This window comes from Oryzias melastigma, linkage group LG18, assembly GCF_002922805.2.
Source record: "Oryzias melastigma strain HK-1 linkage group LG18, ASM292280v2, whole genome shotgun sequence".
In the NCBI taxonomy this organism is placed as follows: domain Eukaryota; kingdom Metazoa; phylum Chordata; class Actinopteri; order Beloniformes; family Adrianichthyidae; genus Oryzias; species Oryzias melastigma.
Window position 1 is genome coordinate 11,787,753 of NC_050529.1, and position 13,593 is coordinate 11,801,345.

General features: G+C 37.5%; 1 protein-coding gene across 2 annotated transcripts in view; it reads left to right on the forward strand.

Annotated features, from left to right (window-relative positions):
- zdhhc21 (zinc finger DHHC-type palmitoyltransferase 21) overlaps positions 1 to 6,062 on the forward strand; it is a 10,733-nt gene extending 4,671 nt beyond the window's left edge. For both annotated transcript variants that reach the window (XM_024287448.1, XM_024287450.1), the window contains exons 5-8: positions 533 to 671; positions 837 to 953; positions 1,508 to 1,551; positions 4,219 to 6,062. In XM_024287448.1, the coding sequence (XP_024143216.1) occupies positions 533 to 671; positions 837 to 953; positions 1,508 to 1,551; positions 4,219 to 4,345 (427 nt within the window). In that variant the 3' untranslated portion in view covers positions 4,346 to 6,062. The remainder of the gene's footprint in view (positions 1 to 532; positions 672 to 836; positions 954 to 1,507; positions 1,552 to 4,218) is intronic.
- The last annotated feature ends 7,531 nt before the right edge of the window (positions 6,063 to 13,593 follow it).

Here is a 13,593-nt window from a genome sequence, read left to right on the forward strand (position 1 = left end):
ACAAGATTATTTTCAATTGAAATGCAAAAATAAAAAATAAGTTAAAGCCAAACAATAGGATTAAATGAAATTGCCCCAAAATATCAGAATAAAAACATTCTAATTCTTAGAAAAACTATCATACATAAAAAAAGCTTACCGGAAATTGTCAGATTACCAAAAAGAAAAGTCAACTAAAAATTGTAACATTAAACCAAGAATTCTAAGGCAATATCTGGGAAAAGAGACAATGTTCAGACATAAAAATTGAAATTCTCAGAAAAAGTAAAAATAATGAAAGTAAATCGAAGGTTGTATTATAAGAGTAAATAAAAATGTTGTAAAATATTACATAACTCTAAGATAAACGGTCACAAATGAGAGTTTTTTTTGAGAAAAACCTTACTTTTACGATCACATGAGCTGTATATGTCTTAATCTCAGGTGATCACCATGTAAAGCCTCTGTCCTGCTCACAAATCTGCAGAAGAGCTTGTGTAGAAACCAATCAAACCACAATAAATGCATGCTTGTGTGCTGAACGTGGTTGCAGGATTAACAACTGTGTGGGAGAAGACAACCACTGGCTCTTCCTGCAGCTGTGCTTCTATACTCAGGTCCTCAGTTTCTTCACTCTAGTGCTGGACTTCTGCCAGTACTACTATTTCCAGCCGCTGACCAGACTCGACCAGGTATTGGCGTATTTTAGCATCTGTCGTAGTTACTGTGAAGACTCGAAATTCGTGTTTTTAACCATGTAATTTTAGTATTTTCTGAAGATGGAGGACATAGTTAAGACATTCTTTTGTCCTTTAAAGTACCAATCTGACGGGTTTCTGTTGTGCTTCAACACTCAGGAAAAGTTTACCACTCGACATGAGCTGGCTCTCCTCAGAGTCTCCGCCCTCATGGGTGTGGTCATGTTCGGTGGCATGTCCAGCTTGTTTTACACTCAGATGGCAGGCATCCTCTCAGTAAGTAGCAAACTTTCTACTTCAGGCTCTGCTTTCCATGTGCTTCTGCCTTCTAATTAGTATTAGAAAACTGTTGTGCCGTAGTGATGTCAGCTAGACTTTTCTTTTTTGGCTACTTATGGCACATGAAGGCGCCCCCATGTGGTTGCAGTTGCATGAAGTCTAGGATTTGGGTTCATAAATTGACTGACTTTAAACCAGAAGATTGCATCACCAGTCCAGAGCTTTTTTAGTGAATCTTATTGATGCAGTTCATGCAAAAAAAGCACATCACCAAAATTAAATTTGTGGATTCTAAATGTACACAAGAGGAGGATGAATCATTGAAGTCTCTTTCTTAAGTTCATCCAAAAATTCAAACATAAAAACAGATTTTTAAAAGGGTTGAATATGTAAAATTATTCGGCATCATGGAATATTATTGTATATATTTACAGATGCACAGTTCTAAAAACAATATATTCAACATATTTACAGTTTTTATTTCTTTCCTGTCAATTTAAATGTGTCTTTTTAAATTGTTTTAAATAGTTGTCTCTTTTTCATCCCACCAGGATATGACCACCATTGAAAAAATGTCTCACTTCTCCAATGAAACGTAAGTCTCCCTCTTGTGGTAGTAAGAGTAATGACTGCAGCTGAGGAACTTATTATTCACTGAGGAACACTGAATAATAAGTAGTGGTCCTGTAGTAAAAATGGCTAGAAATGTATTGATCTGATTCTGGAACACAGAGTCTGGTAACACAGGAACGCCGACTCAGAAGCGCTGGGAACGCAGACTCTGAAACCCCAAATCAGGAACGTTGACTCTGGAACACAAGGAACGCAGGTTAGGAAACACTGACTCGGGAACTCAAGGAACGGCCACTCAAAAACACCAGGAACATCAACTCGGGAACGCTGCCTCAGAAACACCGACTCAAGAAACCAGGGATTCGAGAAACCAGGAACGCCGACTCGGAAACACAGAATCGGGAAACCAGGATTGCCTACTTGGGAATGCCTAATTGGGAACATCAACTGTGGAATGCAAGAAATGGTGACTCGGGAAACCAAGAACACCAAACTTGGAAACACCTAGAGTATTGACTTGGGAACGAAGGGACTGCCTACTCTGAAATGCCAGGAACTTCGACTGGGAAATACAAGGTACATCGACTCTAAAATGCTGACTTGGGAATGTCGTCTCTGGAATGCCCACTCAGGGAACCAGGAACGCCGATTTAAAAAACATGGACTCGAGAATGCAAGGAATGTAGATTCGGCATTGCAGACTTGGGGAAACCAAAAATTCCTTACTCCGGGAAAGCTGACTCAGGAATGCTGGAAACATCAACTCAGGAAACTGGGAACGCAGACTATGGAAACCGAGAACGTTGACTGGGGAATGTTGGGAACAAAGAAATTGGAACACAAGGAACGTCAACTCAGGACCGCCGGGATTGTTGACTCAGGACTGCAGACCCAAGAACGGCAGGAACTTAGACCTAGGAAACCGGGAATGGCGACACAGGAACGCTGACTCAGGATCGCAGCTTCAGAATTGGAGACTCAGGGAACCAGCAACGCTGACTTGGGAACGTCAACTCAGGAAACCAGGAACACCGACTCAAGAATGCTAGTAACACTTCGGCTCAGGTACACCATTTAAGGACAGTGGATTCAAGAATGCTGTCCCAGGAACTTAGATTCTAGAATGCCAGAAGCACAAGGAATGCCGGCTCTGGAACTTGGGAAACAGGGAATGCAGACTCTGAAACACTGGGAATGTGTTGATTCTGTCTGGAGAACGGCGGGAACGTTGACGGGAAACCGGGAATGCAAACTCTGGGAAGCTGACTCGGGAACACAGACTCAGAAAACTGTGAATAGCAACTCGGGATTGCTAAGAACATAGACTCAGGAACATAAAAAACTTCTACACGGAAACGCAAAGAATGCCGACTCTGAAAATCTGCGGACACTGGCTCCAGAACGTCGCCTTGGGAAAACAGGAACACCAAATTGGGTAAGCCAACTTGGGAATGCCACCTTGGGAAACCAGGAATGCCAACTATGGATTGCCTGGAATATCAGCTCAAGGAAGCCAGGAACGTCATCTTGGGAAAGCAGGGAACATTAATGTGGGAAGGTCATCTCAGGAAACGGGGACCGCCGGTAATGCTAACTCGGGAACACTTGGAACATAGACTCTGGAATGCAGGGAACACGACTCAGGAAAGCTGACTTGGGGCACTTGGAACATCTACTCTGGAGTGCCGGAACATCAACATGGGAATGCAAGAAATGCTGACTGTGGGAATACTGACTCAGAAATACAGACTCTGGAATGCAGGGAACACCAACTCGGGAACGCTGGGGACATCAACTCAGGAACCCGGGAACGCAGACTCTGGAAAGTCTGGAAGATCGATTTGAGAGATAGAGAACATCGACTCGGGAAACCAGGATTTCCAACTCAGTAACGCGGGGAACGCTGACTTGGGAACTCTGGGAATGCCTACTCGGGAAGACTGGGAAAGCCTACTCAGTAACATTGGCTCGGGAACACCAGGAACGCTGAATCTGGAACGCTGGTAACACAGACTCTGACACTGGTTCAGGAATCGGGAATCCCAGGAGCTCTGATTTGGGAACGGCAGGAACATTAAATTGGGAACGCTGACTTAGGACACCAGGAACATCGACCAGAGAACGCTGGTTATAAAGACTCTGACACCTGTTCAGGTTTCTGGATCTTCAGGAATGCCAACTTGGGAACGCTGGGAATATCGAAAATTTCAATCTGTTTGGAGGTCACCTAAAAGAAAAGGATTTCCTGCCAGTTCTAAATGAGCAAAACAAAGTTAAAGGGAAATAAAATCTTAACAGATAAAACACAAACCCTTTTCTCAGCTTTTTCGGATAAAAACCTTTAATTATAAACACAGAAAATACAAGAGCAGAGTAAGGGATTAAACTGCATAAAGTAAGCATGCATGAGGAAAAACTATTATGCACTTGTATATAGAATAATCACTAATACTCATTTTGTAAAATCACAGTCAAATGTCAAAACTACAGTATTTGCATTAATAATAAAACAAAGAAATTTAAAATACCTAATTCCTACTAAAGGAAAAAAATAGTAATTCCTTTAATAATTACAGTGTTTTAAGCTGTTTGTATTGGTGGTTCTGGCTGCACATGTTGTGCTTTAATGTCTAAAAATCCGTTTGTATGTGAATGTTCTGAAAAGTTTCCTCCTTCCTCCTCTTTGCAGATTTGGTACAAAGCGGTCCTGGCAGTGGGCTCTGGCTGAAGTCTGTGGCACGCGCTGGAAGCTGCTGTGGCTCCTCCCACTTCGAAGCAGAAAGCCGCTCCACGTCAGCCACACGTCCCTCTTGTAGCTCTACGGTGTACATCACCCACTCAGGTGGTGGCGGCGGCCAAACACTGCACATGCTCTCCATCTGCTCGCCTCCAGTGTTTAATGCTGGTATCAGTGGACAATTACAGCTTCTCGCTAGGTTTTTATTTTATTTTATTTTTTTGTTTAGACCAGCTGTAATCAGGGTCTTTCAAACGGTTACTTTGAATGTTTTTCCTCACTGTGACGCCTGATCTCAGCATTGAAACTCTTTCCAACGGCTGTTCGCTCCAGAAGAACAAACGTCTTCACCTGAAAGCAGCGTGTAGAAGAGATCATTCTCAGGTTACGAAGAGTCTACAGACTTTTACTCCCCACCTGACTGACGAGGGTTCTGATTTTTTGTTTTTTTTTGATTGTGCCTTTTTTCTCTCTTTTTTTTTGTAAATTTATTTAGCATATTTTGAACGTTTTTTAACTTGCAATTGGTTTTACTTCATTTTTCAAAGGAAAGAAGTATTTTTAGGTTTGAGGAAACAGTAGGACGGCTGTGTGCTGTCCTTTTTTTCAAATCAACTGAGCGTTTTTAGACTGTGGGACACAGATTAGGATTATTACCTTTATCATATATCAAATCATGTCTTCAAAAACGAGTGTCATCTGTCTGTTGTTGTTTGTTTACTCACATTTGCTGCTCCATCAAAGGCAGCAAACTAATATATTTCCATCATTTCTATCAACCGTAGCACTTAAGATCACTATATCATCAATATACATCCTATTTATTTTTTATCGGTGTCTCTAAGCTATCAAAACTACGTTATTGCCTGACTTTATAACTCCACCTTTTTGTCCAAACACTGGCAAAGATCACATACTGATTTACTTGAAAACGTAGAGTTTTACTGCTGTATTTAAGGGATTACTTAAGGTAGAGCTGATATTAATTCATCATATAAGTGTGCGGTTATTGTCCACTTGTGGAACATTGCAATGTCCAAGTAGTTCTGAAGTGCCTGTCTGAGTCGCAGTGAAAGGGACGTCATCTCACCGTTTTAGCCAAAGACCTGGGAAACGTTGCAATAGTCAGGAACTTGTGCATGTTGCATCAAATTTCTAAAGGTAGAGGTTCAATAATATGCACTTAAGTTTTCTGTTTTACTGTGGTGTTTTTATGTGATTCTTCAGGTTCTGTTTGCATGAATGTCTTAAGGTTTGCTTTGTATATATCACAGTTGATTCTTGGATGTATATGAGCTTTTTATATAGATATTTTGTTTTTTTTAGGGATTTAATGTGCAAGATTGGTACGAAAAGGTGGGCATTTACTTTATTTATGAGAAGCAATAAACATTGTGTGTCTGCAAAGCCATCCTTGCTGTTGCAGCCACGTTCTGAACAGCCCCTATAGCATAAAACTTTAGTAGGAAAATCAGTCACACCTGCCAGGATTATCACCTTCTCTGTGGGTGAAAGACGAGGTTTATTGACATCTGGAGGTGTGAGCATTTCCGACATTTCCTGTCACACCTGTATCTTGGCATCTGTCAACTCTCGCAGTTTGTTTTTTTTTTCTTTACAGGAATGTGTTGTTTAGATTTGTTGAATTCTGACCTTAAAGACCTCTGACATTTTTGTGAAGGTGCTTCACTATTATTTTTTTTTTTCAAATGTCCACAAACCTTGTGATATGTCGCCTGTTTTATTGTGTTGCAAAGTTTTGCAGGTACAATAAATAAATAGGTATTTATGCTCAACTTTTTTTTCTAAATGAGTTAGATCTGCTCTCACTGAGGAATGTGGGTGTTCGTCACCAACAATCTAGAGTTCATTGGTCTATCCCAGGGGTCTGTAACCTGCGGCTCCAGAGCCACATGTGGCTCTTCTATCCCTCCTTAGTGGCTCTCTGGGTAAAGAAAAATCAAATAGTAATTTTCAAAAATTTGGAGATAAGCTATTATTTTAGCAACATGCTAACATTTTTGGCTAATTTGTTATCTACTGGGGTTTTTAGGCTAATTTAGAGGTTAGCTTCTATTTTAGCAACAAACATTGACTAATTTAGTTTACTGAGGAATTTTATGCTAATTTGAGGTTTAGCTAATAATTTAGCAATGTGCAGATGTTTTCGGCTAATTTGTTATCCATGGACGTTTTCTTGGGATAATTTAAAATTTAGCTTTTATTTTAGAACCAGGCTGACTTTTTTGAGTAATTTAGTTTATTGAGGAATTTTAGGCCATTTAGGAGTTCAGCTAGTAATTGAGCAATGAGGTTTTTTTTTTTTTTGGCTAATTTGGCCTCTAATGAAATGTTTTATGCTAATTTGGAGTTAAGCTAATATTTTAGCAATATGCTAACATTTTTGGTTAATTTGTTATCTACTTGAGTTTTTAAGCTAATTTAGTGTTTAGCTTTATTTTAGCAGCATACTAGCAGCATACTGAGGAATTTTATGCTAATTTGGAATTCAGCTAGTAATTGAGCACCTAGCTAGCTTTTTCGCTAATTTAGCCTCGACTAAAGGTAAAAGGAAAATCGTTTAAAAAAAATCCCATTTTGAGAAATGCTAGTTTCTTTTTATATTTTTGCTTATGTTTGTGCTAAAAAATAGACATAATTCATATTTATTAAAAAAAAGATGGCCATGAATGTAAATCCAATTTTACTAATTTTACTATACGGCTCCTTCTTGGTTTTGATTAGTAGAAAACTTGCCCAAGTGGCTCTTTTACTGTTAAAGGTTGCCAACCTCTGGTCTATCCCTAACTAGGGGTGTGTCCTGAGAAGAGTCTGGCGATACAGTACGTATTGCAATACACATCCCACAATATGATACATATTTCGATATATTGTACCAGAACAATTATTCGCTCTTATCTGATCCCACGACAAATCACCGCAACCCACGTTTTTATATGATACTAGTAGTAACATGGCAAAGAGTTTTGGTTTGGTACCCATCCCAAGTAAAAACTAGGTTGTACATGTCTCATAATTGTTATATATTTCCAATATATATTCGATTTTTTAATCCCTAACCTAGTAGTAGTGTACGTTAAGTGGAAAATCACATTTACCTCAAGACCGTCTAAAAATTTGTTAAAAAAGCTTAAAGAAACACAAATATAAAAATCCATAATAATTAGAATAAATATTCTAAATGACCATCAAATCCTACATTTTCTGGTGGCTGCTTTGTGTGCTTTATTTCCCTCTCCACTAAGATTTAAGCTGCATTCAGGTCAGTGTCAGTTCACGTTTCAATTTTTCTGGAGCTTTTATTAATAAAAAGTCTTTTAGGCATTCATTTAGTCATCTCCAATCAAGCGAGGCGGCCTTTAAGTCCCTGCGCGGCGTGCCTAACATGATCCATAATCCGTGGGCCTTTAAGGGGCTGCATGGCTGAAAGGCTCAGTGAGCCACAGGCCCCTCCAACAGCGCCAATTAATTACCCAGGGTCATGACATCAGAGCGTTGACGGAGAGGAGGAGATGAAGATGACATGTGGGTAACTCGTTTACTCCCATCCATTGAAATTTATTGCAACTTTAAAAAAAACTCACAATTTCATTGTTTTCTTCAACAATAAACGTTGCAGAAAGTGTTTTATTTTGGCTTCTTTTTTTATTTCAATTTTGAGAGTAAAACCATCTCTGCTGAAAGAACAGTCCTCCTAATCTGCAACTACGTTTGGTCGGCTGGACTAATTGAATAAGCGACCACCTGCTCTTTGGGTGATCTATGACATCTGGCTGAACAAAAGAAATAATTAGCCGCATGCTTGATAAACAAGTATCTGCAGAAGAGTTTATTCTTCCTCGCATAGATGGATGTTTACCTGTCTAGGATTGGAGTTAGTGGCTTGGCGTGCAATTTTGTCAAGCCCAGACACGGATTAAATCTGTGCTCGGAGGCCCAGTTTTTTACTGGATCCCTCCTCTCAAGTCTTATAATTATGTTTAGATTTCTACCCATATGGGTCATATCTAATGAAGTGTAGAAGATCTACCGTCCAGCACTCTTTGGTGGCTTCCTCTGGTGAAGATCTTTGCAGGGAAGGTTCCTGCGCTCATAATAAAGCAGTTTAAATTCTACTTTGACAGTAAAAAACAAAATATTTTTGCTTTAATTTTGTTTTTTTTATACAGAGCTTAATTAGATTTGTCAGACCTCAGCAGGCCATGTTGGTAAAGCAATCGCTTCTTCCACGTTTTTGTCCCCCCAGCTCAACTTCTTGAACACGGAGGTATTGATTTGTCTATTGATTTTCATGCAGTCGAAAGTAGAAATCCAATTAAAAAGTGGAAAATAAAACAGTTAATCCAATCAAGGCGATAAAATGTATCGATTTTTAACCTCAAAATCAATAGGCTGAGGGCTGCGCTCGCACGTGAGCACAGCGTTTTCCTTTCAGGGCGAGAACGAAGCTCACTTCAGAGGGTTTTCATTCTTTTCTCAGCTCAGATTCACTTTTGTAGAGTTTATTTTATACTCAAACTCTTTCAACTTTTGGTTTAGTCTTGTCCTGGAGAAAAAAAAACATGTTTCAAACAAGTCATTCTAGTTTTTCTGGAAACCTAAAGCTGAAAATGAACAAGCAAAGAAAAATTAAGAAATAACTAAAGAAAAATAAATAAGAAAAAGACTGACATGAACTAGAAAATACATTTTATGTCAAATTAATTGATTTAAAAGATAAAAGTTTTAGAAAAATCTCTGTATTGACTTTTCCAGGAGAGCTGTGGTGTTTTTATTTATTTTTTTAAGTTTAAAAGTTTTGTCTTTTAGATTATAAACCTTGTAAAGTCCACCACATCAAAGAGTTAACAGTATATTAAGCTTTTTTTTTTAATTAAAATGTTTTTTAAACCTTTTGATCATATCTACAAAAACTTATTTACAATATTAGTTTTTTTTTAATGAGCAATAGATAGTTTCAATTATGATCTATTCGGTAATTTGAGTGTTTGTTCATTGCTAAGTTTATTTAAGACGCAAAAATATTAATATAAAGCACCTTACTTGCACACTGTCTCAAATTTCATCCACGCATTTTTTACATGGTGTTAATGTATTATAAAGAATTAATTATGAATACATTTTGAATTATTTCAATACATTTAGTAGTCATTATAAAAAAAAATTGTGACAGTAGATGAGTTAATTTCACCATAAAGTAAAAAAATTAGCTAAAACGTTTTCCCGCCAAAAGTGTTTTTGAGAATTCAGGGGGGCAGCCATTTTGAACTTAGCAGGAAACGTCCTAATACAGCCCCTAGTGGAATGATGATGAACTACAGGGCAGAAAATATGGATAAATTTGTATACATTTTTTTAAAGAAAATTCTGATCATGCTAATGAAACCTCGACAACACACGTTGAAGTGACCACTTTCAATGAAAATTCTATTGAAAAACGGAAATGTGCGTATTGGAGTTCCAGATTCAAAGCTTTTGTGTTCACACAAGTTTTCACGACAGTTTTGGGGCTTTAGGTAGAAAAACAGCCATTGAACGCTCGTTGAAAGCTAAACCAGTGCGAACTTTGACCAATCAGGGAAAATTGATTATTTAATTTGAGTTTGGGAATTACGTGACATCAAGTCTTTCATATATCGTTATAGAACTGTGATAGAAAAAGCCTGGAGCCAGATTCATGAGATTTGTACTTCTTTGACACTTTGCACCAATTTAGGTTGTGAACATGCTCTAGTAAACAGTAGAAAAAGAAGAAGAAGCCCCTCCCTGATTGTCCAGTGTGAACATTGTGGGTAAGATTGCCCGGTGTGACCATAGCATCAGAAATGAGTGTTTCAAATATGACACAAATGGTTATATGGGGTTAATAAAAAACGCAAGCGGAAAATAATCTCTTTGCAAACCAACAATAAACATTGCTAATGTCTGATTCCACAAATAAGTCAGTTTTATGTTTTGTTTTTATTACTTTTATATAAAGTTTAAACTTTGACCCCTCGTTTTGTCCAGTCTTCTCCCTCAGAAGGACATTTGCCTTTGTTTCTGACCTTTTCCTTCCCGCTGACTCGTTGGGTGTCTCATTGTTCTCCCACTTAAAGAGCTCGCTCCATTAACCAGCAGCTAATTATGGCCTCCTGTCAGTCGTCTGCGCGGAAAAGGTCAACTTTGGTGCGCACGTCCTCGAAGGGCAACCCGCAGAAACCATCTCCAGGTGACCCGAGCAACATAGATTCAGTGAAATGACGGTTCCGTTCAAATTTGTGCGGCGAGTTCTGGTGGCCGGGCTCACCCACGGTCCAGCTGCAGCTGGAATGCGACGGAAGAGAAAAGGTCTTTTCAGCCTGCATTCAGACAACATTTACATGAACATGCTCAGGGCCATAAATCATGGGAACTTGGATGCAACATTTGATAAGAATTGAAGCCACAAAAGTAACATTTATTTCTTTAAACAATAAAAAAACAATTATTTTAAGCTTCAAGGATAGCAAACTAATGAGGCACAAACCCGTCCCCTTGGGGTCCAGGAGGTCAGCAGACGAGGGGGAGGGTTCTGAGTAATTATCACAGTCAGGTTCAAGTCACTGGTCAAGCTGTTGCTGATTTTTTTTCTTAAATTTCCCATCATGCAACATTGTTAAGGACTGGCCTACATGTGGCACAGCATGCCTCCACTGACGCCCCCCTGATGAGCTGTCTTGTCCTCCGCACGGCCGAGCGGGCGGCAGAGATGGCCGGGAAGCTGATGGAGAGGTCGGTCAAATGGCAGCTTTGCTATGACGTCTCAGCCAGGACTTGGTGGATGGTAGGTGCAGCTCTTTGTCCCACTTTGTCAGCACCCTACAGGTGTGTTTTACCTGATCTAACTTAGGGAAAGTGTCTTTAAATCTGACATGATGTTCAGGACATGTTTTTGCTAACACTTGGAGCTAAAGATGACTTACTCTTTAGTGTGAGAGTGCTCCTCAAGAGCACCTCTGCAGTGTTAAAGTCAAACAAAGAGTCCTTGTCCAGCCCGCGCCTTTCCCATGAAGAGGCAGCCCAGGCTGACATTTCCCTCGGAATATTTGTTTGCATGTCAAAACAAGCTTTTTTTAAGGAGCCATTCTGATAAAAATCATGTTTTGGGTGTTTTTAACATGTTCTTGTGGAATTTTTCAGATGATGCATGACATTTATAAAGAAAAATTAGCTTAAAATTGCGTTTCTGAGTATTTCTATTTTTTTAATTGTTTTGATTTAGGAGCAGATGACAAAAATAGATCATATTTGTGATGTAGAACATGCTCTGATCGAGTCACAAGGAGGAGAGTGCATAAATAGCAAAAGGTGGGGAGAAAAGGGGGGCGGGGTTGCTCCATGTTAATGGTCCCACCCACAACTCAGAGGTGAATTTCTAATGAACTCTTCCCACTCTGCTGAAACTATCTGATAGAAAATAAAAACTTTTTTTAATTTTGTCTAAAAACACCATAATCATAATTAAAAGTGAACTGAGAACTCTCTGGAAATAGCTAAAAAATAATCAAAGTAGTACTTTAATTTATTTAAGGTCAGTTTGTTTTTCTTTGAGGCTAAAGAGACTTTTGTCTTTCATAAAACATAATTTTAATTTGTCTTGTCATTCTTCAGAGCCGGCAAAACTTTTCGTATTCATGTTTTTTTCTGTATCCTATTGGAAATAATGATCCAGATTTGCATTTGTGGCAAAAAATGAGTCTCTTTAAGAAATTTATGAAGTATGTTTTGTGTCAAATATGAGATTTTAATGTTTCCAGATCATATTTGCCCTTAAATGATTTGATGTAATTTCCAGAAAAGCGGTGTTGGAACCACATTCTTGAATCTGAATTATATTTTTAGCTCACAGATTCTTAAAAAGTTTCAGATTTTTTGGACGATTCCTTCTTTGGAGAAAACAAATGATCACATTTCTCTAATTTTTGGCTCAGATTCTTAAGAGAATTTGATCATATAACAGTTTTCCACAGAAAACTTAAGGAACTTTTCCCTTTTTTTTATGAGTTTTCCAATGTTCCCAACTCTGCCTAGCAGTTTTTTAAGACTGACTCAGTTTAGGTTTGAAAATTAGTCTATTTTTCAGAGATGATACATTGACTTAATATCCAAGTAATTCAAGACTTGTTTAATGGATAGAACATGATTTTTTAAACTTTAAAACATGAAATAGTTTTTACTTTTTGTTAATAACTAATGACTTGCAGCTATTGGAACAATTTGAAGAATTAGGAAATTTCTTCCAAAAATTAAACCAAACATTAAGCTCACACTGATTTTGGTATCAAATCTTCCAATCTAAAGAGTTTGTAAAATGTTTGACGTCAAATCAGCGTCTTGTCATCTTGGAAGAAGCTTGATCATGTCACCAAAGAACTTAAAGACACACAATGCTGGGTAATGCAGTTTATAGTGATTTCAGGCTCAAATTTGTATTTGATTTCCTTTTTTTTAAATATTATACTGCATGCAGTTTTTTTTCTCTCAGTTGAGTTTAAATGGCCAAAATTCTTGTGATATTTTTTGAGCGGTTTTATCTTTCAGTTTGGAATTTGTATATTTGTGTTAATTTTACTATATAATTGTGTATTTAATTCATTGAAGACATAGTTTAATATTTAATGCTTTCAATGTGCTTTTTATTTAGATTTTCGGAAGTACAGTATTTGCAGAAATATGTTACATAACAATGTCACAATTTATTCATTTGATTAAGTTATGCAATAAATTTAGTCTAAAAAATATTTAGATACAAATAGTCATAGAGATTTAAATAACAAAGACCATCCTAGTGTCTTTTTTATGTACACAGAAGATTAAAAAAATAATTTTCTACTTTCACACTAAGAAAGTTGTGTTATTACAAAAGTAATGCTACCAATATAATAATTGGCAACATTATTATAATATTATTATAGTATATCATATTATTATAAGATACAATAATCACACTAGCTTTCTTTATGTTTCACAAAATCTGTGAATATGTTTATAAAATTGCATGATTTTTTTTAAAAAGTAAAAATTGTTTCATGAATAGAATTTTTCCCTCATAGGCATGGTTTTTCCACATAGTTCACCTTAAAATGCTGTATTTTTTTGTCATAAAAACTAATTTTACTTAATTTTATTTACAGAAGAAAATAATGTATGCCCTAAAGTCTCCGCTTTGTTGTTATTAAGTGTGAATTTCATAAAATAAAAACAGTTTTGGGACCTAAATGAAGCTATACTTTTAGAAGGAAACACGCAGTTCTGTATGTGACCACACGGTGGTGGTATAACCAT